General features: G+C 47.8%; 1 protein-coding gene across 1 annotated transcript in view; it reads left to right on the plus strand.

Annotated features, from left to right (window-relative positions):
- The first annotated feature begins 23601 nt into the window (after positions 1-23601).
- Positions 23602-25839, plus strand: part of FLI1 (Fli-1 proto-oncogene, ETS transcription factor) — a 124923-nt gene continuing 122685 nt past the window's right edge. The window contains exon 1 of the mRNA XM_059676831.1: positions 23602-23675. Coding sequence (XP_059532814.1) covers positions 23637-23675 — 39 coding nt within the window. The 5' untranslated portion in view covers positions 23602-23636. The remainder of the gene's footprint in view (positions 23676-25839) is intronic.

A 25839-nucleotide genomic window follows, 5' to 3' on the forward strand; every position in this document is an offset into this window, starting at 1 on the left:
CCCAACTCAACAAGCATGCCATCGCTGTTTCTTGTGAGCACTGCAGTCTTGTTTGACAATATAATGAGGTCTGGCTAAACAGATGAAAAATGCCTTAACCTGAGTGTTTATCTCAACCCTGCCAAAGCTTTCAGCCCCCCAGGCACTCCCATCTCGGCAGAGAGGGTCAAGAACCTTCCTTGCAGCCCCTGGCTCGGAGCTGGCGTCTTGCTACACCCAGCCACTTTTGCAACAGCAGAAGGCAGGAGTTTCTGTCAGTTTGAATTTCCTGAAATGTACGGGCCTGTGTCACGGTCTCAATGGTGTCTGGGGGCAGTTTGTTGTGTCAAATCCCTGGCATCGAATGAGAAGAGAAAAGGGAAAGTTAGTGCCAGCAAAGCAGGGTGGAGGGTGTTGCTCAACAATGTCCACCTGGGGCAGAGCTGGATGCGTTGGATCCAGCCAACAAGTACACCTCCCAGTGAGAAGGCTCTCTGCCATGGTTCTAGAGCAGTGGTTCTCAACCTTCTTAATGCCGCGACCCTTTAATACAGTTCCTCATGTTGTGGTGACCCCCAATTCCATTGTTACAAATTGAACATAATTAAAGCATAGTGATTCATCACAAAAACAATATGTAATTATCTATGTGTTTTCCGATGGTCTTAGGCGACCCCTTGAAAGGGCCGTTCGACCTCCAAAGGGGTCGCGACCCACAGGTTGAGAACCGCTGTTCTAGAGACACAAACACACAGTCTAGGCAGCGTTTGCAATTCAGGTGACACACCAGCCATTCCTTTCAAGTCAAGTCCACAGAGAACATCGTGAAAGGAAATTGGAAAATTATCCAAGTAATGCAAGCAAGGATACTTTTGAATGAAAAACACAACTTAACATATAAATATGTATATGACTGCTTTGACCCATTCTCTGATTTCCAACCGATCCACCCTGGGGTGTTGCCTTCCAACCAGATCGTTCTCTGTCTCTAGCACACACCCTTAGCACTTGTCTCACTGTGTTGTGATTGTTTACTGACAATCACACCCCCCACCTGACTGAGCTCCTTGAAAGCAAGGAATTGCCATCTTCCACAGACCTTCATTCCTTGCTTCGAATGGTGAGTAGATATGCAATAATGAAATTAATCAATAATGGAGGAGTAGAATAAGGTATTTGAGAAAGAACACACAAAAAATATGCCGTAAGAGTAGCACTTTGGAGTCTCCAGAAACCACTATTGGAACAGATTATTATGCATGCTTAGCAAACATACTCCCAATAAAGGTGTGTTTTTCCCCCCACTTTAATATGATTTCCCCAACTGCTTCAGAGAGAAGTCACCTTCACTTCCACTTTCTGTTCCAGTTCTGGGACATTGCCATTCAGTTATTAATTTACCTGTGCTTCCTCCACCTAGATTTTTTTAAAAAAAAAATATGCTTTTATTGATTTGAGAGAGAGAGGAAGTGAGAGGAAGAGAAAGATAGAAGCATAGATGAGAGAAACATTGATCGACTGCCTCCTGCACGCTCTCTACTGGGGATTCAGCCTGCAACCTGGATATGTGCCCTGACTGGGAATTGAACCAGTGACCTCTGGGTGCCTGGGTCCATGCTCAACCACTAAGCCACACCAGCTTGCTCCTCCCCCCATCCCAGCCCCCAGATTTGATTTTACAAAGGATCAACTGATTTCCAAGAAGACTCTTGAAGGGGTAAAAAGATACCAATAGAACTAGATATTCAGAAGGTTTGTAGGAAATATTTCAGCATTATCTTTACCTGGCATTTATTTTCTTCCAATGGTTCACTTTATTTTAGAATGCCTTGCACTGTATTCGATCAGAATGAATTGATTGGATGGGAATAGATTGAATTGGAATGGAATGGAATGGAATGGAGTGGAGTGGAGTGGAGTGGAGTGGAGTGGAGTGGAGTGGAGTGGAGTGGAATGGAATTAATTGGATTGGCACTGTTTACTTCCATGCGTTGCCTCATCCACTACAGTGTAAGCTCCTTGAAGGCAGGGAAGGGCTGTGAGTTGTTACCTATCACAGTGCTTGGCACATAGTAGTTGCTCAATATTTGCAGAATAAAAAAGTAAAAGAGGTATTTGGGGACAAGCCCAAAAGGGTCTAGGTTATACCTATCATTTATATTTGGCCTTGTCGTTCTTTGAAGTGAATGATGTTGCTCTTATCTTTAATAAGGCTGAGCATTGTCATTTAGGAGAAAACTATAAACCTTAAGTGCCTGTGTGAAGTTTTTGTGTTTATTTGTTTGTGGGGTTTTATTTCTTTTTTGAAGTGTGCATAATTAAACAAATACCAACTACATTCGTTTTCAATGTATAAATAAGTAGTTAGGCAATAAACTGTGTAAATTGCCTTCCCCAAATGGGAGCATGCCCAATACTCAAGGCAGTCACATCTATCTATCATCTATCTATCTATCTATCTATCTATCTATCTATCTATCTATCTATCTATCTATGTATCTATCTATCTATCATCAGGTTAATATAATATTCAAAGTGTCCCCTCGGGAGTTCAACCAGGAGACCAGGAGTTTGATCATTCACTATGATACGTGCTGACCACCAGGGGGCGGTGCGGAACGAAGGAAGCCCCCAGCCAGCAGCTGGAAGGCCCTGATAGGACCTGATCCCTGGCCAGGTCTAGGCACCCTACCCATGCACAAATTTCGTGCACAAGGCCTCTAGTCTTAAATATAAAAAGAAAGCCCACGGTGTAGCCAAGATGCAATAAAGAAAGGAGGGAAAGCAAACAGTGGCATCGAACAGGGTGAGGGGCAACCATGGCAAGGACAAAGGAGATGTGCGTTAGGTCTAGCATTTTCCACAATGTTAGAAGCAAAAGACAGCTGCAGGTTCCTCAGAAAATTGCGATGTCCCCTTTAAAAATGATCTCCCCAGTTATCATTGGGGCAGCTCATGTCTCAGGGGTCATTAACCTTCTGCCCTCCATCCCTAACCCTGGGGCTCGGGGAGTGTCTCTCTAAGAGACTCGCTGCCAGAGGGGGTCAGTGTTTCCTCTTAGGAGCCCCCAGAGCAAATGACTGAACAGATTAGGACGGATTAGACAGATAACAACTCAGACCCTTTTACAAGCACATTTTTCACTTGACACTCAAGTTCCCTCCTGTGCCCCACAGTCTCACACAACCCGACGACTGGATAATATTACTGAAATATCTGCGCCAGCCGAGTGCGTGGAAGTGCACGCGGCCAGATGTTCTTGTAACCCTGTTTTACTGAGTTATTTATATCCATATAATATTTGACATTTCCTGTGTTGTTAAAGAGTTGGGGGCCCTTGACGTATTTTTTAAGAGAACAGTGCCGACTTTTCTTTTTTCTTTTTTTTCTTTGATGCCCAGCACCAGAAATAAGTAATATGGAGAGGGGTTGTATTAAACAGATGCTGAGGTATCAAATCTTTACCTTATTTTAGTGCCTTTCATCTTAAATGATCTTCATGAACAGAAAGATGCTAGACTGAACACGTGAACTGAGCCTACCATTCCATAAGGGCACAAGCCCATGGGCCTAAGATGAATCAGCCAACAGACAAAGAAATTTTTTAATGAATATTGAAAGTATAATCCACATTTCTGGAACTAAACTTTATGGATACATGAACTCAATCTTATCTTTGAACTTGATAGATATGCAAAGGGCTAGTTAAAATTTTTCCAGGGAAGTATTAGCTGGCAGATTTCTCTGGCTTAAATGAAATAATGGAAACTTTATAGAGGTGGAAGTATTTGGTTGAGCCTAAGCAGTAAGAATATTTAAACTGTATATGAAACTTGATATCCTAGAAAGCTATCCTTCTGTTTTCTTTGTTTATTATAAGGCTCTATTCACAAGTCATTTTTTATTTTATTTTAAGATTCCCAAATTTTAGAAAAGTTTCCCTGTTATAAGATAGGACAGGGGAGGGGGCCTGGTTTACAGTAAAGTTCTTGGTATCTCCGGCTACTCAACACTGAAAAAAAAAAACACAGAAAAATACAATGTGAATGAGTGGGGTTCTCTTTGGCCTTCAGAGTTGTTTTACAAATTGTCTCAAAACTCCCTATGTTTGTTTTGTTTTGTTTTTAAAGATCAGCTTTCTTTTCTAAAAGCCGAGTACATATGCACATGTCATTGTGCAGAGAAACATCCCAAATACATTGTCTTCCATTGTGTCTTAACCCCTGCTCACCCCATTCTGTAACCTCGCTCTGAATCTAAGGCCCCTCCTGACACATCAAGAGCCCAAGGAAGCCGCCTGCTCCAATGCAGCAGTCAAATCCTTTGCAAATCCTCTAAGCTATGATAAGTCGCTAATCTTCAAGTAATGGACAGATCCTCTTGGAGCAGATAGATCAGGCCGGCGCTCAGAGCACAGGCTTGCTCCTCTGTATCACCAGTTCCCCAGCCCCTTCCACCAGGGACAGCAGACTCTGGGCTGAATCCTTCCAGGGCTGCTCCACGGCAACAATGGGGGTGGGGGAGTCGCATCTGGGAGGCCAGTGTGGTCTGGACCAGGGTTTTATTTTGGATCTGCATCTCCCAGATTCTTCCTGACCCTAGTTCGGCCACTAGACTCTGGCCCAAGAGTCGAGATCTTTTTCCACCTCTTAAATCCTTGCTATTTTTCCTTCTACACATGGTCAGCCCACCACTGCTTTCCTGGAAAGTCTCTGGATTTTGTTGTTGTCCATCTTTGCTTCTTTCTTATTTGCCTCAGAACCTTCTCCCTACTTCTAAACTCTCACTCTAGAAAATCTCCAGGAGGAGACACCTTAGTTCGCTTGGACAACAGTCAAAAGCTGTTGGCCAAGGTGTTGGGAAGAGGTGGAAAGAATTCTGTTCACAGTCTACACATCCCGTAGATTCCCAGGCCAGCATTTCCCATCCTGAAGTATAAATTTCAACACCAAATGCAACCTTCTATGTCATCAGGCTGGCTTGGATGAAACAGAGACTCAAGTCCTGAAGATATGCCTCCAGAAAAATCCAGCCCTTGTTTCAAAGTTATGAACTAATTCACCTGGTTGGAGCCTAGAGTTTCGAAAGAAAGGTTCCAAGGTTTGACACTGGGGTGGGCAAGTTCATTTCACAGAAAGACTTACACAGCCACAAATACCACCATGAACCTCGAAACTTCTCCAAGAAAATTGGGCTAACAGATGTGGATAACTTAAGATAATCCATCAACACCATGTGGGAAAAAAAGCAAACAAAAAAATATTATATGGGGGTTGGGAACAGTAACATTCTCAAATGTGAGAAATGTATGTTGAAGTCTAAAGAGTGATAGCCACCCAGATAATGGAGGAGAAAAATGACGTCGATTTCAGAAGAGTTAGGAGCCATCTCTGCAACGCATCACCAACTCCAGCATAGGAGAACTGAAATAAAAAAGGAGATGAGCCTAACATGGTATGTGTCATATAATAAGCACCCTGCAAGCTAAGGCTAGAACCACTATGGTTATTATATCAGGGGTAGGTGAAACCTCGCCTTCCAATAGAGAAATGGAGGCACAGAGAAGAAAACGTTGCCTTACAGGCCAAAACCACCTTTTCTGCTGCCTCTAATCTCTACTCTCGAAGCAAATACTATCAGAGTGGCCAGAGCAGCCACCGTTCAACTCCCAATCCCCATCCTCTGAATAGCACATTCAGAAAGGCTTAGAAAACAAACATCCAGTCACCAGATGTCCTTAACATCTGGCTAACGCCATAAAACTATCCTCTACCACCACTACCTCCTTCCTAACTCCGAAGTGTAGGGGAAAAAAACTCATGAAATCTCTGATGCAGTGAAATAGGATCTTGGCGTATCCATCTTTGTGACTTTTCCTTTCTTTGCTGTATGTCCTGAATCTCTCCTCATTATTCAGAGGTATCCACGTGGCTGTAAGGAAAACATTGACTCTTATACCAAGAGGACTTAAAAAAAAACACTCTGAAATTCAATTCTTTATAAAAATTCTAACTTCAGCTCCTGGAAATCAAAAGGGAAGACTCTAGCCCGGCCAGCATGACTCAGGGGTTGAACGTCGACCTATGAACCAGGAAGTTGTAGTTCGATTCCTGGTCAGGGCACATGCCCGGGTTGTGGGGCATGCAAGAGGCAATGATTCTCTTGCATCATTGATGTTTCTCTCTCTCTCCCTCTCCCTTTCTCTCCGAAATCAATAAAAAAAATATTTTTTAAAAAAGGGGAAGGTTCTAAGGGTAATGTGTCTGCCAGAGCAAAGGGGATGGAGGATTAGAAGGAGAGAAAATGATGATGTTCTCTACCCTAAAGAGACTTGGTGATGGTAGCCCGGGTTGGCAGTAGAGGAACAAAGGTGCTGAGGTCAGAACCTTGGAACATGTCAGGGGCTAAGACAACCGAAATAGATGTGAGAAGATGCGGGGGAGGGGGGAGGGAGGGAGAGGGGTCCGCATGCAGATGGTCTAGCCTCACCAGCGGCTAACTGTGGGGACCCCATGGAAACTGAATGCCTGAACACCACCCAGCACTGTTCAAGAGACACACAGCAGCTGACCTCAGCTCCTCCAGGTGAGGGCCCTTCATCATCAGGCTCTTGCAAGAGGCCAGTGGCACCTCTATTAGAAAGACACCTGGCCAGATCCAGGGCTTTGCTGGGCCCCAGCTGGGGATCTTTGTGAACATCCAGGACACTCACACCGACCCCCTGGAACGGAATGGGGTGCCTGACTCCTCGCCAAGCAGGGATGGTACAGCTCAGCACTGCCTGTGGGGGATGGCTAGACCAGCGTCTCAGCCTCGGCACTGTTGCCATTGGAGGCCTGTCGCTCTTTGCTGCGGGCACTGCTCTGTGCATTGGAGGGTGTTTACCAGAGTCCCTGCACTCGACCCACTACATGCCAATAACACACACACCACCTCCTTGTTGTGACCCTCAGAATGTCTCCATTCATGGTCAACAGTCCCCCGTGGGGGTCAGGGGTGCAAAGCTGTCCCCATCTGAGAACTATTGGTGTAGACCAGCGGTTCTCAATCTGTGGGTCAAGACCCTTTTGGGGGTCGAACGACCCTTTCACAGGGGTGGCCTAAGACCATCGGAAAACACATGTATAATTACATATTGTTTTTATGATTAATCACTATGCTTTAATTATGTTCAATTTGTAACCATGAAAATACATCCTACATATCAGATATTTACATTACGATTCATAACAGTAGCAACATTACAGTTATGAAGTAGCAACGAAAATAATTTTATGGTTGGGGGTCACCACAACATGAGGAACTATATTAAAGGGTCGCAGCATTAGGAAGGTTGAGAACCACTGGTGTAGACGGTAAGGCGTCCCTCCCTTATTACACTGAATCAGTGTTTAGGGATAGACATTAGATCACTTACAGCAACAATTTGTGACAGCAAGCCGCTACCTCAGACACTGTCCCAGTAAGTGCATTTATTTCCGTCGTCTCCAAACATTGGAAGTACCTACTGCTTCCATTCATTCCCCAGCACACACACACAGCACACATGCGCTCACATACACTCCACAGACTTTTAGGGATGTGGTATAGACCAGCTCTAGCATAAGCTACTTCCTTTCTGCATGCAGCAAATAAGTACAGCAGTTAGTGGTGAAGGGGCCATTTGTATTAGCTTAAGGACTCAGGGTGCTCTGTGAGGAAGCTACGTAATGAGTAGTAAAACTGAAAATGGAAGCAAGTCCATTCCAGAATTTGGGATTGGAGGAGATGTTTGTGGAATTGACAATTTCTTAAATACAGGCTGGGGCAATTATTATCCTCAAATATTTACTAGTAAGCCCTCCCCCTTTTCCAGATGTATCGTATTAAAAGAAATTCTTAATTTTTCAAATGCTTTTCGTTCATCTGCAAAATGGGGATATAATAACATACGTTCTAGGATTGCGATACAGATTAAATGAGCTAAGCCATTATAACAATTAGCACAGGGCCTGATACTTAAAAAGCTCTCAATGGAGTCAACCACTCTCATTTTCATTATAATAGAAGAGCAGGTGGAAGGGACAAATGATGGTATGGTAATAACATTTTACCCATGTTTTGAAGCTCTGACTTATAAGATGCGTGTTCAGCCTTGCGATATAACACAGTGGCCATCACACCCCTTTGACACGGGCACCAGTACAGAAGGTTGGCCAGATTTGCTCCTGGACACATGAGTAGTGCATGGTAGCCTAAGACTCCAGGCTAGATCCCTGGATCCCTACCTGAGTTCTCTCCTCAGGCACCACGCCCACCCGACACCATGCTGTGTCTACACCCAGATCCATTAGATGGTTTCAGCTGCCCTGGTCAGCTTACCCATCAGGAAATAATGTTTGCTCATCTGATCGGATGTCCAGAGATTGGGCAGATTTCAAGAACATGCAGTCAAGACCCTGACTACATTTCCCAAGATTCTCTGCAGCTACCTTCCTCTGGGCAGCAGCCTTGGTCTCAGAGCTGCAACCCTCATAGTCACAAAAAGACCACCAGCAGAAGCAGAGGCAGAAAGAGAGAAATGGCTACTTATTGCTCCTCTTCAAAGGGAGTAAGAACATCCCCAGAAGCCTCTACAATCTTTGCCTGAAACAAATGTGTTCGGGAAGGACGGAAATGCCCTGATTCGTGTAGTCAAACCATAGCCCATCCCTGGAGCTGGAATCTCGGGCAGTGTGGGACAGTGGTTTGCACCACGCTCAGATTCATTCAGTTAAGAGGGAGGAGGGAAGCCAGTGGGCGGCTCTCACACTCTTCATGGTGTTTAAGACTTAAAGCTTTTACTTTATTTGTAGTGATCATCATAAAAAAAAAGTTTTAGATGAATCTAATAAAGCCCTCAACAAGGAAGTGAGATTCGAGGAGAGTTCTGAGAGAATGGAGGGCGTCCTACACCCCAGAAGTTCTCCTAGAGACCTTTCCCAACACCAGGAGCAGCAACAGATGTGCATGAAGAGAAGCGAAGTACATGAAGTCCTCAAAACGATGCGAATCCCACGTAGCGATTTCCCAAGACTCAGAGAGCAGCTTCCTGGCCTTCGCGGCCTTGACTTCGCTCTGAGCAGCAAACGTAGCTCCACACCTCGGTTTCTTTTTATGAACAGCTTCTCCCCTGCAACATCCCAAATTGTCAGCAGTTCTCCCAGGGCTGGGTGTGCTCTCTGTTTGCAGGTTTTAGCAGCAGCTACCGCCCAATGGCCCGGACACGTCCCTGGAGAGCAGAGATGAAGAGCTGAGAAACCCATCTCCGCCGCCTACGAGAAATGACTACGAGGAATGCTCTCCTCATGGCTTAGGGCTCATGTTCAGCCAGCGGTGAAAGCCACTGCTCCCATGCACCGGTGCAGGTCAGAGAGAGGAAATCCAAGGTGGCTAGAGGGGAGACACATCCTCAAAGGTGGAAGAAGAACAGAGGAGAGAGAAGAGGGCATGGGTACGTGGGTTTAGCTGCTTCACTGCTTCCTGAGCATGCCCAGTTCCCACCTAGAGCCCACCCAGAGCCCACACCCCACAGGAAGGGACAACTGCCGGATGCCCAGTGCATGGCCCCATAAGCAACCTCCACCACCCTTCACCTAGCACAAGGTCCCAGCCTTTACCCGCTCACAGGTGAGTCCTAAGAACTAATATCACTCAGGAAAGAACAGAACCCCAAGAAGGCTGATCCTATCCTATAATAACTGGGCTGCCCACTAAGTTCTACCCCAACTCTCCTAAATGACTTGTCGCCACCATTCCTCCAGTCCCACCCACTCTTTCTAGCACTCAGTTACTATCCATTCAACCTCACAAAAACAACATTGGGTGTGTGTGGGGAGGGAGGGGGGACGAGGCGGGGAAAGGGGCAAAAGAACAAGAGAAAGCTGCTTGTTTGTGAGATGGTTCCAGGCCCACCATTTCATTCGTCTTCATCGGGGGACCTGCGCAGCGGGTCTCAGACCCGGGGCCCAGGTCTGAGGTCAGCGGGTCTACCAGAGGCACTGCCTGCCCCGGGCCCAGCCTCACTCCACACATGTGCTCGCGAAGTGACGCGCACTCCAGCCTTCTGTTTCTGTTTATTTGTCTTGCGTTGTGTTGTTTTATTAACCAGAACTTGAAAAGGAGGCTTTCTTTCTTGTGCTGCCATTTGGCAGAAGACTAGAGGTTACAGTAGCAGGCAGAGCCTAAACACTTTTTTTTTTAAGTCTCCATGGAAGTTCCTTCCAGAGAGAAAAACTATATCCGATTCCCCGTCTCCCATTGAACCTCGGAAGGACTTCCCACACCTTACCTTGAAATAACAGAACCCCGGCCAACGCAAATGGAAAAACATAAATTTTTGCACGTAAAATGAAAACTCAAGGGGTGCAGACAGGCCTGTGTCAACAGGGTATTGTGAGCTATCAGTGAATTTTTAGAAGCAGGTTTGGAGGCCTGGTTCTCTGTTCAGGGACCTGGGGCGTGTTTTGGGGGGCCTCAGCCACCCAGGGCTATCTTCACCTCATTTTCAACAGTAGATAGGAACCCCACTCAAAAGACCAGGCAAACAAAGGCCCAGGTGGCGGGGAACGACTTACACTCATTCCCGGTGATTAAAGAGCAGAGATGAATGTCTAGACAGGACCAGCCCCGGCTCACCGATCCCTCTCAGGGTGGACTCTGACTCTCGTCCTTCCTGATCTGCATTGCTCGGTTTTCACTCACAGGCTCCCTCCCTAGAATTCAGTACTGCCTCGTTATTATGCATGACTTTTAAAAAAATGTATTTTTATTGATTTCAGAGAGGAAGGGAGAGGGAGAGAGATAGAAACATCAGTAGTGAGAGAGAATCATTGATCGGCTGCCTCCTGCAGGTCCCACATCGGAGATCCAGCCTGCAACCCGGGCATATGCCCTGATCCGGAATCGAACCGTGACCTCCTGGTTCAGAGGGCAGTGCTCAACCACTGAGCATGTCCAGGACGGGCTGTGCATTACTTTAGTCTCTTTCCATCACTGAGTTTCTCATCTTTAAGCTCAGAGGAAAAACACCCAGGGGAGTAGGCGCTCTCTTGCAAGGCTCTCAGCATTTCTGTCCCGGGATCCTAACAGGATGGTTTTAACACTGAGGGTGACAGTGAGTGACGGGCTCTGGCCAGGGTTCAGTTGTCTCCGGCCCCGCCCCTTGTGCCAGGAGAGGAGATGAAGGCAGCTGCTCATTTTCCCTCTATTTCCCTCCACAGTCACGGGTGGCTAAGTCTCAACGATCAAGCTGTGGCAGTTAGAGACAGGAAATGGAATCGGAGAAAAGAGACTTAAACTTACCCACCATGGAGAGCCCCCCACCCCCTGGGCTGGGACTAAAGCTTTTCCAGGTCCCAAGGCCCCCAGCCGGGTTTGCACCTGGACAAATCCTCCAGGGCTCAGATGGCCCTGCATTCCCCAAACTCCCGGGAGCCTGTGTCTGGACCCCCACAAGCTGCTGTTGCCCGGTCCCCTTCGAAAGTGTGTCCTGAGCTTCAGAAGAATTGACTGCAGGGAGGCAAGGAAGCCCAGAACTCAGGCGGCGTGGTCCCAGCCTTGCTGCCAAGCAAAGGACAGGCTCTGAACGCAAAGTGCTTCCCTCCTGTGCCCAGGCTCCACCGCCTATGACATAGTGCGGATCTCCAAGTGCAAGGACAGCGCTCTGTGGAGCTGGTGATGGAGTCTGCTTTCCAACTCCTGCCATCCAGAGATTCTCTCCTGTGGCCGGTGCTGCCTTTGATCAAATATTGCACATGTATGGAAGCGGCAGGAAGGCACACGTGTACCTAAATGCTGAAGATCTGCAGCTCAATAAGGCAGCTTTTGCTTTCTTTCCCTTTCTTAATAAATTTTTATTGATGTCAGAGGAAGGAAAAGGGGGAGAGAGATAGAAACATCAACGATGAGAGAGTATCATTGATCGGCTGCCTCCTGCATGCCCCACACTGGGGATTGAGCCCGCAATCCCGGCATGTGCCCTGACACAGATAAAACCATGTGACCTCCTGGTTCATAGGTCGACGCTCAGCCACTGGGCCACGCCGGCTGGGTGATAAGGTAGTTTTTTCTACAATCACGCAAGAGTAAGGAGAGAATAGGGGGGTTTTTTGTGTGTGTTTTTTAGAGTAGCATGACAAGATTGTTTATAAATTGAACCAGATGAATTCCAAAAGCCGAACACAACTCACTTTTCAACCCAGCGTGTGTGTGTGTGTGTGTGTGTGTGTGTGTGTGTGTGTGCCTGAAACTGAGGAGAGTTTTCTTACATGGCTGCCCAGCTCTGTTTAAAAATCAGTCAACAGCCAGTCATTTATACTTTGGGTTTTTCTGATAAATGACAATTTCTGAATACATGCCTTATATGTAGACTGATTTCAATGGAAATAATTGAGTGATTTTTTAAAATTAGAAGTGTTTCTGGCATGTGTCTACATTTCAGAATAGGTGTACTGTGCCAACGGCAGCTGCTGAAATTCTTTAGAGTTTGGTGTAGCCAAATTTCATCAATTATAATTTAAAAAATTTTGTAACATTTAAGGTAAAAAGCTTTGTATTCACATAGCTAGTATTTATTGAGAATTAAGTTCCAGGCACTGTGCTAAGTTTAATACATAAAATAATGTAATCTTTATTATTACCCTTTTGAGATATTAGAACCCTTTGCTGTTACTACACTTCCTATAATGAGGGGGAAACTGAGGCTTAGGGAAGTTAGGTAACTTGTCAAGGTCACGGAGCCAGTATGTTGCACAGCCATTACACAAATCTAGGTCTATTTGATCCAAAGCTAGAATCTTAACCACACACTACATTGCCTCACTGCACCGTTACTGATGGTAGTTTAATAGCAATTACTAAACCATGCATGATAGCACTATTAGCAATCAAATTTTTAAGCATATATTCTTAAATTTCTACTAATCTTTCTTTCTCAAGGAGTTGGCCAGTGGGGGGAAAAAGTAGAGGTTGTTTTTTTTTTAAATTACAAATATAGTCAAAACATAGGCAGAAATAAGTTTCCGTGTGTGGACAGCATTGCATGCTTGTCACATCCCACTTTGGAAACTGATTACCCATAATTCCTTAACCATCTAGGATGAATTTGTGTTTACATTTTGTGTCTCAGTACTGATGCTTTTATGTGATATTGAGTATTGATATTTGAGACTCAGCCACGAGTGACAAACTTGAGCAACAACCACACGATAATCAGCAGTGTCGTAAATATAAATTCTTCAAAAGATGCACTCTAATTTCTCAATAATGTTGAGATGTCAGTTCCCTTCTCTTTATCTATAGATTCAACACAATCACAACACAGCAGGCTTTTTGAGATAGGAGCATGGTTCTAAATTTTATATGGAAGACAAAGGTGCTAGAATAGCTAAAAACAATCTTGAAAAAGAACGAATTCATAGGACTGCACTATCCTTCACACTATGATTCCAAGACTTACTATAAAGCTACTGTCAAGACAGTGTGGCATTAGTGAAAGGTTAGACAAATAGATCAGTGGAACAGAATAGATAAATATAGTCCACTGATTTTTGACACAGGTACAAAGTCCTGTCAATGAAGAAAAGATAGGTCTTTTTTAAATAAATGGTTCTAAAACACGTAGATGTCAATATGTAAAATCAATTCAATAATGAACAACTACATATTACTTCACACCTTATACAAAAATTAACTTAAAATAGATCATAGTCTTAATTGTAAAAATTAGAACTATCAAATGTCTAGAGGAAAACATGGGACTATATCTGCATGACTTCTGGTCTGGCAAAGGGGCTTTAGCTATGACAATACAAGCAAGATTCATAAAAAATATATATATAAATTGGACAAAATAAGGACATTGCAGGAAAACCGATGAACTCTGAATAGTCCGTAGTTTAGGTAATAGTGCTGCACTAATGCTAAGTTTTGATAATCATGGTTATAAAATCCTAGAGGCCCGGTGCATGAATTCGTGCACAGGTAGGGTCCCTCAGCCTGGTAGGTGATCGGGGCCGATTGGGGCCGGCCAGCTGCTGGGAGGGACCACAGGAGGTTGGCCGGCAGTGGGAGGTTGGCGGTGGGAGCTCACTAACCACCAGGGGGCAGCTTCTGCATTGAGCATCTGCTCCCTGGTGGTCAGTGGGCGTCATAGCTACCAGCCAGTGGTCTGGTAGTAATGGTTGCTTAGGCTTTTATAAATACAGATGGGTGAAGGGTATTCATGAGCTATCTCTACTATCTTTGCAACTCTTGCTCCTATGGGGTGAAAGAAAGGGAAGTCGAAAGTAGTATTGGATATCTTAGAGATGGAAGGAGAGGGGAGTTATGAAATCAGTGAACTGGCCTTGTTAGGGAACAACCCCACCACCACCTTAGGAGATGGAAAGTTAGCCTGTTTCATGGGATGTGTTGATAGAAACTCAACAAGGAAATATGAGATTAGAAGTTAAAAGACTTGGGTTTCAGCCAGGCCCTGTGGCTCACCTGGCAAAATTTGACAAATTACTTATTTAATTACTGAGATAATGTCTAAAACACATTACTTAGATAATGTATAAAAGATGATTCTAAGAGACTCGGGTTTCCCACATGTGGCTCCATTTCGCCAAGTAAAAGATGGTGATAGCAGCAATCGTGTCCCTTAATGGAATAACATACTTAAAAGTCACATTGAAAAAAAGGAGTCATTTCTGTTTCAGATTCAGTTTCTTCATCTGGAAACTGAGCATGAATTTCTCTAGGGTCGTTTCCGATCACATATGACTCTAAGTGCTACATAAATATATTATAGAAATATTATAATAGTAGAACAAGATCAGGTTTTGTATATACATCCATATGTCAAGTCTTTTATTAGTACATGTATTAAAATTGGAATAAAATTGACCCTAAAGATAAACATGAGAGGTGGGGAGAAATAATTCTCTTTCCAAAAATATTATCTGCTTAGAACATTTTTAAAATGTTAAACTATGGAATTTGTTTTGTGTCATTAAAATGCAACCTAATTCTGCCTGGCCAGTGAGGCTCAGTGGTTGAGCATCATTGAGGAGGTCATGGTTCGATTCCCTGTCAGAGCACATTCCCCGGTTTCAGGCTTGGTCCCCAGTAAGGGGTGTGAAGGAGGCATCTCATCAATGATTTTCTCTCACCATTGATGTTTGTATCTCTCTCTCCCTCTCCCCCCCTCTCTGAAAGCAATAAAAATATTTTTTTACATGTGACCCCTTTCTAATATAATCAACTTGGTGGTAGTTTGTCAAAAGCATATCAGTTTTTTTCAGTTAATGTCAGCTGAGTATTCATGCAATGTGTGTACGTGTTTATTCAAAGAGGTGCTTGTGGATTATTTTCATTTTATGTGTAAGAAACCTGTATGGGAAGTGCGTCAGGCAAAGAACTGCATCCTTCGCTCTAACCCGCACCATTGCTGGCCTTGGTGCGCGCCCACCTTCCCTGCCCAGCAGCTGTGGGGGAGCTGAGATGAGAAGACAAGTAGTGTGCTCCCTCCATTCCTGCCCCCAGTGGGGCGGGCAGGAAATGCCAGCCTCCTCACAGGAAGGCCTGCTGCGGTGAGATTTCCCGATTTACTTTATAAATGCAAGAAGGCCAGATACAGGAGGAGATAAGCGCTCAAGATTGCAAGTGCTTATCATCTGCCAGGCTTCTGGGCCCCACAGCCATGGCCGGTTTCTCTTAGCGAGATGCAGGCCGAAGTTCAGTTTGGTTCCAAATCCAGAGGTCTCCCCAACTGAAAACCATGACCATCCACCCTTGTCAGTCCTGGCAAGGAAACCACTCCAAATAGCGTGCTGAATTCTGACCAGGAGTGGCATCTTCTGCCAGGGTATTCCTACAGAAATTCAGGGAATACCACTCTCCCTCCTAGCTGCACATTGGCCTCACCTGGGGGTGCTATAAACAGGACTGGAGTCTCTGGTTCCCCAAGTGAGCGTCTATAGTCAAGGCACCCACTGGACTTCATGGTACTCAGCTGCCCCGTGATATTTCCATGGCAACGCTCCTCCCTCAGTTCTGATGTTACACTGCTGGTACCACTCAAATAAAACATTTAGTAGAACGTGAGGAACGGGATCCTCAAAAAGACAAGACAGCCAGCCAAGGTGGCTAGCTGAGTTCATAAAGGTCAGGGGGGACTAGCTCAATTTAAGATGTATTTTTATTGATTTCAGAGAAGAAGGGAGAAAAGAGAGAGAAATGGAAACATCAATGATGAGAGAGAATCATGGATCGGGTGCCTCCTGCACGCCCCCTACTGGGGATCAAGCCTGCAACCCGCGCATGTGCCCTGACCAGGAATTGAACCCTGACCTCCTGGTTCATAGGTCAAGACACTTAACCACTGAGCCATGCCGGCCGGGAAGGACTAGTTCAATTTAGCATTAAGTGTGCTCTGGCAGCCACACGGGCTAATCCACTCTCTGGTCAGACCCTGGGATGGAGGGGGGCATTACCCACTTGAAGGAGAATGCTCCATTCCACCTCTTCTCTTCTATTCTGTTTTTATAAAATAGAACCAAACCCCTTACCCAAAGCCACAGCACAGAGGCTGCATGGAGAGTGAACTATCACGTCCTACTTTTTCCATCTCCACATTATCAATCATTGTGAAGCCATGAGAATTTCAGAGTCAACCACTCCACTCATCTATGTGTGTCACTCACAAGTCTGACGTTTTAAGAAGAGAAAATAGGATTTGAAGGAAATCTATGTCTCCTTTTTCCTCCGCCAAAAATCTTACTTCACAGAGGTCTCATTTAAAAACATCACCAAGAACATAAAAACATACCCTCCACTTTTGATCTCTTATCTAGGGAAGCCAGAGGAACTCACAAGGCGGTGAGTCCCCAGTGTTTATTGTGTTAAATGGGGACATTGTTTTGTATTCAGCTGTGACGTGCCTTGAAGTAACACGGAGTAACTGTGCTCTTTCTGGGACCTCGCTGTTCCCTGTTTGCTGAAGTTGAAGGTCACAAAATCATAATAATGACACAGCAGACCAGTATTTGACCAGGCAAGTATTTACATAGCTTCTCTTCCCTCCAGAAGCTGGAAGCACTTGGCCAAAGGCACCTTAGTTCTTGAAAGAGTCCCCCAGACCCTTGCCTGAGGGCTATCATTTATCCCTCTCCCAACTCAGCTATCTCCGACACCTCACTCTACTCCTTCCACCTCAATTAAAAAATGTACCCAGTAGTTGAGCATCGGCCTATGAACCAGGAGGTCACGGTTCAATTTCCGGTCAGGGTACATGGCCGGGGTTGCAGGCTTGATCGCCAGCAGGGGGCATGCTGGAGGCAGTCGATCAATGATGTTTCTCTCTCATTGATATTTCTATCTCTTTACCCCTCTCCTTTCCTCTCTCTCTCAAAATCAAGAAAAAGGAGTTCTTCTTTGCCTTAATGTATAGTTTCATTCATTCTCTAATAACCTCACCAATCCTGGGGAGCTTTATGTATTTTTATTTATGGGTGGGGTGAGGGTGAATCTGTGAGCTAGGGGGAGGCCCTTTCTCTCACTCCTGTTTGGATTGCAAATCTCTTGCTTCAGTCCTTTTCAGTCTAACTCTGAATGCTCCCTATTTTGCACATTGTACTACCCACCATAAGAGCCTCTTGACACTGAGGACGTGTGTGTGTGTGTGTGTGTGTGTGTGTGCATGTGTGTTATTGTGATGGAAATCAAAGAACTGACCAGGTCACACACACGTTGGAATCTAATGAGCCGGGTCTGATGGCTCTTCTTTCTCATGGACCCTGTTCTACTCACTACCCCTACTTCCTGGACTTATCTCCCTGAGCAGATTTCCCACTCTGCTTTCTTTGTCATTTCTAGGGGCTCAATCTTGTTTTGCAGTCTGTCAGGGGCTACAGGGGCACACAGAGAATGAGAGATAAGGAGTGTGACATCTTGTTGGCTCCCCTGTAAAATCTGAAATTGCTTGTTGAAGAGCGGGAAGCAACTTCCTTCCTTTCTCATCATGAACAGCAAAAAGAATAGGAAACCCAGAGAGGCCAAAACTCAATTAGGCTTTGGATGTTATTGGGGGTGGAAAGAACCCCAAAGACAGGAACACTGCTTTACACACAAGGCCACTCATGACCAAAAGCATTAGATAGACAATAGATAGTCATCATCACAGCAGGTTCTGGAAGAGCTCAGTAAGTGAGTCAGCATCCTCAATTCCCTTTCACTTGCTTGGAGACACCAAAATACTGCATCTCAGATGCATTCCTTTGTTGGGGCTGCCATCAAAAATGCAAAATACTGAGTGCTTTTTGCTTTCTTACATACTGGAGACTAGAAGTCCAAGATCAAAGGGTCAGCAGGGTTGGTTTCTCCAGAGGCCTCGCCCCTTAGCTTGCAGTGGCCACCTTCTCCCTGTGTCCTTTCATGGTCTTTCCTCTGCGCTCCCACATTTCTGTATCTTGGTCTCCTCCTCTTACAAGGACACCAGTCACCTTGCATCAAGGCCCAGGCATCTTATCTCCTTCACCTCTTGAAAGACTCTCTCTCTAAATAGTCATATTCTAACATACTGGGGTGAGGGCTGTCAGGTATGAACTGTAGGGAACACAATTCAGCCCATAACCAGTCATCAGGAGCAGAACCAAGACTGGAACCCAAAGTTTCTAGCCCTAGAACATTAATTTGACATTGATTCACGTCCTTGCCCAGGTTAAATTATCTCATGGAATTATGGCATTCTCTAATGGGGTAGGGGGGTATCTCTTGATGATCTAATTGTAGCCAAATAAGAAAGCTGCGTCCTAATTGTCTTGCTTAAAAACATAAAACTCCTTGATAACCCACCCAGTGGATCCAATCTCCTATTCTCCTAAACTCCACAGGAGGGTCACTTGCTAATCTGTGGATTGTAAACCTATGGCACAAGGAAACAGCTTGGTACAGGATGATGAGGGAGCAATAACTATAGAGCAAGAAAGCCCTGGCTCACCTGGTCTCCCTGTGGAAGGAGTTGGAGGGATAAGCTGGCTTTAATGAGCCTTCCTGCCCCTTTCCCTCCGTCCTCCTCTTTTATGCTGCTCCTTAGGGCAGCTGTTACCAATTTCAGCAATTTTCTCCTGGCAAATTGAAGGCTTCAGGTGACATAGAGTTGGTTGTATCCTTCTAGACTGGCGAATGAGAAAGCCTAGGTCCTACTTCCACCCCACCCCTGCTCCCGGACTGAGTGGTTAGGGCTATAGGCACTTCCCCAGTGGGCATCCCCGGCCCCCTCCTCCCCCCCCCCCACACACACATGCACCAGCAAGGGCAGGCTTCAAGGTGTATGCCCAGTTCTGAGACCCTATCTGAGACTCCACATTATTCCTCACTTCATTCTCAGCTCATTTGTTTTCCCAGGACCACCAAGATTTTATTATTTACACACCCCTCGGAGTGAGTACCCATTCTGTGGCTTGAAATGACAGGAAGAGTGTGAAATAGGACACAAGAGCCCGCACACACACACACACGCACACACACACACACAGAGACACACGCGCGCGCGCGTACACACACACACAAAAAGTTTGGTACAGAACTTGGACACTGGACACCTCTATCAGCTGACCACACCCAGGATGCTTGGAGGGGGGTGAGCTCATGCTCCCTGGTTAACCCAGGGAGCTTAAACATGAAGCCAACACGTGAGCACTGATTGCATATAAACCCGAGAAGCAGAAAATCAATCAATAGCAGTCAGGTGAAATTTTCCTGTCAGTTTTTTCTTAATTTGGTTTTGTTTATTTTGTCTTCCCTTCCCTTCTTTTTTTTTAAAAAAATAATCCTCGCCTGAAGATATTTTTTCCATCTCCTGCACACGCCCGACTGGGCCCAGGGACTGAGCCTGCAACCAAGCTATGTGCCCTTGACCAAAATCCAACGCAGGACCCTTCAGTCCGTGGGCTGATGCTCTAATCTTCTGAGCCAAACCAGCCAGGGCTGGTTTCCCTTCTTTCGGTATTTCAAAAAAGGGATGCAGCTAAATAATTTTTTCATTTTCCTGCTTGTCTATTTCAGTGTGGACACTGAGTGTCCAGCCATGAACAAAGCAAACTCAACTTCTGCCTTCAGGGAGCTTACCATCTAATGAAGGGGGAAAGAGCTTAGATATGTCTACAAGTAAGGATGTGATAACAACTGTGAAGACATGGAGGCGGAAGAGCTTAAAATCTAGAGCAGTGGTTCTCAACTTTCCGAATGCCGCGACCCTTTAATACAGTTCCTCATGTTGTGGTGACCCCCAATTTCATTGTTACAAATGGAACATAATGAAAGCATAGTGATTAATCACAAAACAATATGTAATTATCTATGTGTTTTCTGATGGTCTTAGGCGACCCCCGTGAAAGGGTCCTTCGACCCCCAAAGGGGTCGCAACCCACAGGTTGAGAACCGCTGACTAGAGGGAGGTACTCAAGTGATCTCTTAGAAATTCCCTTCAAATAAAGGAAGAAAAAAGATAAGGAGGGAGGGAGGAAGGAAAGGAGGGAGGGAGGAAGGAAGGAAGGAAGGAAGGGGAGGTATAAAGGAAGGACCAAGACTAGAAAAACTTAATCTGGATGGTAAATTATTACTTAGACAGTTGTTTAGTGCCTACCTCCTCTTGCATAGTTGAAGCCCTCCTTTTCAAATCCCCAACTTTCCTGACAAGAACCTGTTTAAAATACAGGCCATCCTTGGAGAATGGATTATGGGGCGTAGCAGCGCCTCTGTTTTACCCGCGGTTGTTTGGAACAGTGTTTGTGGCCTTGGGAAAGAAGGTGATTTCCCGGAGAATAAAAATACAGGGGCCACGGCTCTCGTTCTTCAGCCCCTTCCCCTCCCCAGGCCCAGCCTTGTTTTCCTAAGCAATTGTCAGGAATGTGCGGGGCGGGGCGGCCTGGCCATCAGCTCGGAGCCTAGGCAGCCCCAGTCACGGTCCCGGGCTGGCCTTTCACCTCGCAGCTCTCCCGGCTGCTCTTATTAAGCAGCAAAATGTTTCAATATGTGGAGCTCTGGGGGAGGGACGGAGAGAAAAATCGGGATATTGTTGCGAAGGAAATAATGAATAACCCTGCCGCCAGTCCCCATACCCCCCACGTGGGGAGATCTGGGTGATAAGTGTGGTTTCTCCAGAAACGGAATTCTAGCCATTGCCTTTCTGTCAAAAATCTCCAGAGAGAGCAGGGGAGTAGGGGGGCGGAGGTGGGGGCGGGGGGCGCCGAAGGAGAGACAGCGAGTCCTAAACACATTTTCTCAGTGCCCAGAACCAAAGTAGTCAGCCATCTAGGGACCCAGAAAAGAAAGAGGAGGGGACAATTTGAGAAACTGAGGCCCATTCCCAGAGGTGTGCGAAGCCTTCAGCTTGGTCCTTACAAATGGACACACTCCCATCTCTACTCTGACCTGCCACAGCCATTCCCTGTCCCCACCTCCAAGTTCATCTGTCTGGGGGAGAGGCTGGTGAGCAGTTCCGTTACAGCGTCCTATGCCAGGGTTTGCAGGCCACCAAAGTCCGGTCTGTTTTGTGATTCGGCTACTGACAGAGTACATGGGAGCTTGGACTCAAGGCCAGGTCTACGGGCGGAAGCGAGGAAATAAGCAACACCCCCAATTTCAAGGAAATGCACATTTGAAGACCCAGAAATGACCCCTTAGCAAGAGTGTTTTTCAATGTGTTTTAATTAACCTCCCCTTCCTCCCCCTCCCCCATTGTTTCTCTGACATTTGCAATTCACTTCGTTCTTCTAGACTGGAGTCTGCCCCTAGAAAGTGTGGGTCACAGTTGGGGAATCCTTCCCGGGAAGGACCAAGTAAAGGCAAGGAGTGACCTTGAAGTCGAAGAATCAAAGACCTCACTCCTCTGGTTTAGGCCTGAGGAGTAAGCATTCACAGGGTCTTCCTTTGGCACGAAATCCTCAGCGTAGGGAAGGCCTGGTCGCCAGGCTCCCCTGGGCTTAGCAGAGCCGTCTCCAAGTTGGTGCTGCGTGTGTGTGGCTTCCAGGGTTCCTTGACATTTCCTAGAAACCCAGCGAGGCTCCTGGAAAAGCAGCTGGGGGCAGATGGGTGGCTGTCTATAAAACCATCCATCAGACGGCGGTTGAAATATTGATAAGAAAACGGAAATCAAATTAAAAGACGGGGAAAAAAGAGAGGAAGAGGGAGTGGGAAGGAGGCGTGGGCGAGAGGCGGCGGGGGGGGGGGGGGGGGGGGAGAGAGAGGCAAGCTGCAGGGCACACGGACTTAAGTGGCTCCTACGGCCCCCTCCCCCCGCCCCCCCCCCCAGGAGGCGCGGAGCCTGAGCCCCCCCCCCCCACCCTCCGCGTCTGGATGTGCAGGAAAGAAAGTCCAAACTTTGGCTCCAGCGGGTTTAATTCGCGCCGCCAAGGACCGGGCTCTGGGCACAGAGAACCAGCACCAGGCACTTGAACATCCTGGCGGTGCCCGAGTGGCGCTCCTGCTTGCTTAGCAGGAAAGGGTGCCTCAGGTGAGTGTTCGTGGGACATCTGGGGGGCGCTGCGGGCTCCGGGCGCCCCCACTCTGCCCCGCTGGCCGCTCTAGTTGTCGTCAGGAAATGCGAAGCTTTCGGGGCTCTTTTATTTTTTTTTCCCAGTCTCTCCAGTGCTTGCTTTTTCTCGCCCCCCCCCACCCCCCGCCCGCCACCGCCCCTCTTTTCTTGCAAATTTCACTCCAACTTTGAAAGCAAACAGGGGTCTGAGACGTTGGAGCCCGGGGCGCCAGGGGCGGAGGTAGTGAATGGGAATCTCAGAGCCCCGAGAAATGTACCTGGTCCCTAACCCGTGTGTGTGTTGTGGCTGCAGGAGCCCCAAAGCTGGAATTTGTTAGTGGGGAGAAAAGTGCTTTATCAGAAACACATTGGCTGCCGGAGAAGCTGTGGGCTGCCACGTTAGAGATGGTTTAAGAGGAGGGAGGACTGGGACCAGTCGCCAGACTTGGCAAGGCAGGGAGAGATGCCCACAGAGGCACCTGGCACTCTAGACTCGTTGGAGGGGGCCCCCCAGCCCCAAAATTCAGATCTCAGACGCCATCCCCCTGCCAGCGACAATGAGGCCGCGTTATTCATGGACTTGGCCTCTGCCTGCAAACCTGTTTTCTTTTAGAAGCAGGGACTCTGGGAAAGGGGCCTGGTGGACCACCGGAACCTCTAGCCAGTCTTCATAGGCGCTCCCTTGGTAGGGAAGGGGGGGGCATCTGGGCGCTAGTGGGCTCCTAGGGGTGCTGGGGAGTCGGGCAGAAGGCCTGTGCCTCAAGGTCCCCAGCGCGTTCACCTCTGTGAATATCCGTTTCCTAGGGCCTCAGCCTGCAAGGTGGGTAAACCTCCCTCCCGCTCCTCCCGCCAGGTGTGAACCTACCCAGGCCCCAGGGGAGGCGGGAGGTGGATTTCGGGCAGAAGAGGGTTGGAGGACAGTAGGGAACAAACCAGAAGTGTGATGACCACTCGGACCCTCCCCTGCTGATCCAGGAGGTGTGGAGGCCTCCAACTCTAGCATTCTCCCTTCATCACCTGCACCCCCACCGCATCACCCTTGCTCCACTCACGGGTGACCCAGGCTTCTCCTGCCCAGGTTGGTTCTGCGACCTTCCCGACCCGTCATCACCACCCCAGGATGTTCCAGACGGTCCCCGACACATCGTCTTACGTCAAGGTAAGACCTGACAGCATCTTTAAACAGGTAATAACTCCCAGTCCCCCTGCACCCCAGGGAAGGGGTGGTGGTTGGGGGATCAGTCCGCATAGGGGCGCTGGGCGCAGACGTTCGGGGTTCCCTGGTGGCTTCTGCCGTGGCTGAGCCGGGTGACTCTGCGGGGAAGGCCAGGTGGTGGCCCCTAGACCGGCTCCTAGTTGGGCCCCTAGGGTGTGTGCTCAGGTGTGGCGCACGGCAGGCTCTCTTCGCTAAGGGTCTGTGTGAGGACGCGGGTGTGGGGGGGGGGGGGATGAACGCGACGCGCCTCTCTTCCCGTCCGACACCCCCCACCTCGTCCGAAAGCCCCCCTTCCTCCGTCCACCCACGCCCTCCCAGGCGCTGATTGCGACTTGACAGCAAATCGAAGGGTGGTTTTTATTTTCTTTTCCACAACAGTTCCCAAGAACGTAAACAAAATGAGGCCAGGGCATCTGGGTTACACGTTTAATGAAAATCTGGGGACGCATTGAGGTCCTCCAGCCGCCTACGGCAGCTTCCGGGGACTGGGGGGCAGAAGGAAGGACCTTCGAGGTCCAGGAAAAGCGCTCCCACCTCCTTCAGGTCCGGGCCCCGCCCCCTTTCCAAACCCCGCCCCCGGGTCCCCCCCCCCCTCCCCTTCCAGCGGGACAGTCCAAGAACACCCAGGTGGTGTGCGCTGAATGTGGGCTGGTGGCCACAGCGATGGGGCGAGGACCCTCGAGTTTTCTCCTTGGGGCGCCAAATTTGCATCCACCCCACTCCCGTTTCTCTAAAGGGAAATTTGTTGCCACCTGGTAGCCTGCGTCTACGCGCACTCCCCCCACCCCCTTCTCCCCACCTTCTGTAGAAGTCTGTAGTCACTGGGGAAGCCAAGTTCGGAAGGCTTGGCTAGGAAGGAGTGTTTCATCAGCAATGAATGAATGAAAAATGATGAGACCAATGTGTCCATAATCAGTAAGTGGATGGATGGATGGACGGAGGGCTCCCAGGAGGTGGCAGAGCGCACAGGGGCTGGAGCGAGCCCCTGTTCCTTGTAACCCCTCGGACCAGCCTCCCCACCCCCTGGAACTGGGAGCCCAGCTAAGGAGCTCCCTCTTCTAGCTCGGCCCCAGGGCTGCAGGCGGGCGGGGGAGGGCGTGAGGCAGTCTCTCCCACCCACACGGACCCGCGAGTCTGCAAGCACCCGGGGACCCAAAACCTCAAAGAGGATGAATTCTAGAGGGTAGAGGGGCGAGTGAGAGTCCAGGAACCCGATCCAGGGCGAGAGCTGGAGAGCAAGCAAACCCTTGGGGGAGAGGGGAAGGAGGAGGGGAAGAGGTGGAAGGGGGCGCCCTGGGGTTAGGGAAAAGGAGGTGGGTGGGGTCCCAGAGCTGTGGGCCGCTAGGGCAGCCGCTCTTCACGGGAGCTCTTTAAAAGGGGAAAAAATGGATTTTTCAAGCAGCTACAAAGTTTGTATTGTTGCACAAAGGGGTGCATTGATGACGGTGAAAGTTCTGCGTGGCCAGGACAATCTTGGGTCTGTTCCGCTGGCTCCCTGGGTCGACCCGTTGCCAAAGGGGCACAGACAGTGCCGGGCTGCCAAGCCCCTGCCCTTGGGCGCCAGGCACCCACTCCCAGGTTACTGACCAACACCTGGGCCCCAGCGCGGGGACCGGGAGCCCAGAGTGCCCACTGCCCTCAGGCAGTGTCCAGGTTCTGATAACCCAGAGTACTCAGGGAGGCACCCCTAAGATGAGCCCTGAGGGTGGATGTGAGGATGGGAAGAGAGAGGGAGAGAGGGAATTCCGGTGACTGGTTAAGACATGGACAGGCAGTGAATGAGTCATGGAGGTATCCCATAGAGAGCCCTTCCCTTTGCCAGGCTCCGTTCTAACCATTGTACTAACTGGTTTAGTACTGATAACAACCCTGAGAGGTAGTCCAGTTTGCAAATGAAAAAGGGAGGCATTGAGAAGTTAATGTAACACAGATTGTAAGGGGCAGAGCCAAGATCCAAATAATAAGGGCACCATTTTGCTGACTGCCAGGCAAGTTCTAAGCGTTCATTGCATCTTTACAACAGCCCTTCGAGGCAGGTTCTATTATAAAGCCGAGGACGCTGAGGCACAGAGAGGTTCAGGAACTTGTTCAAGGCCACCGAGCTGGG

This window comes from Myotis daubentonii, chromosome 19, assembly GCF_963259705.1.
Source record: "Myotis daubentonii chromosome 19, mMyoDau2.1, whole genome shotgun sequence".
In the NCBI taxonomy this organism is placed as follows: domain Eukaryota; kingdom Metazoa; phylum Chordata; class Mammalia; order Chiroptera; family Vespertilionidae; genus Myotis; species Myotis daubentonii.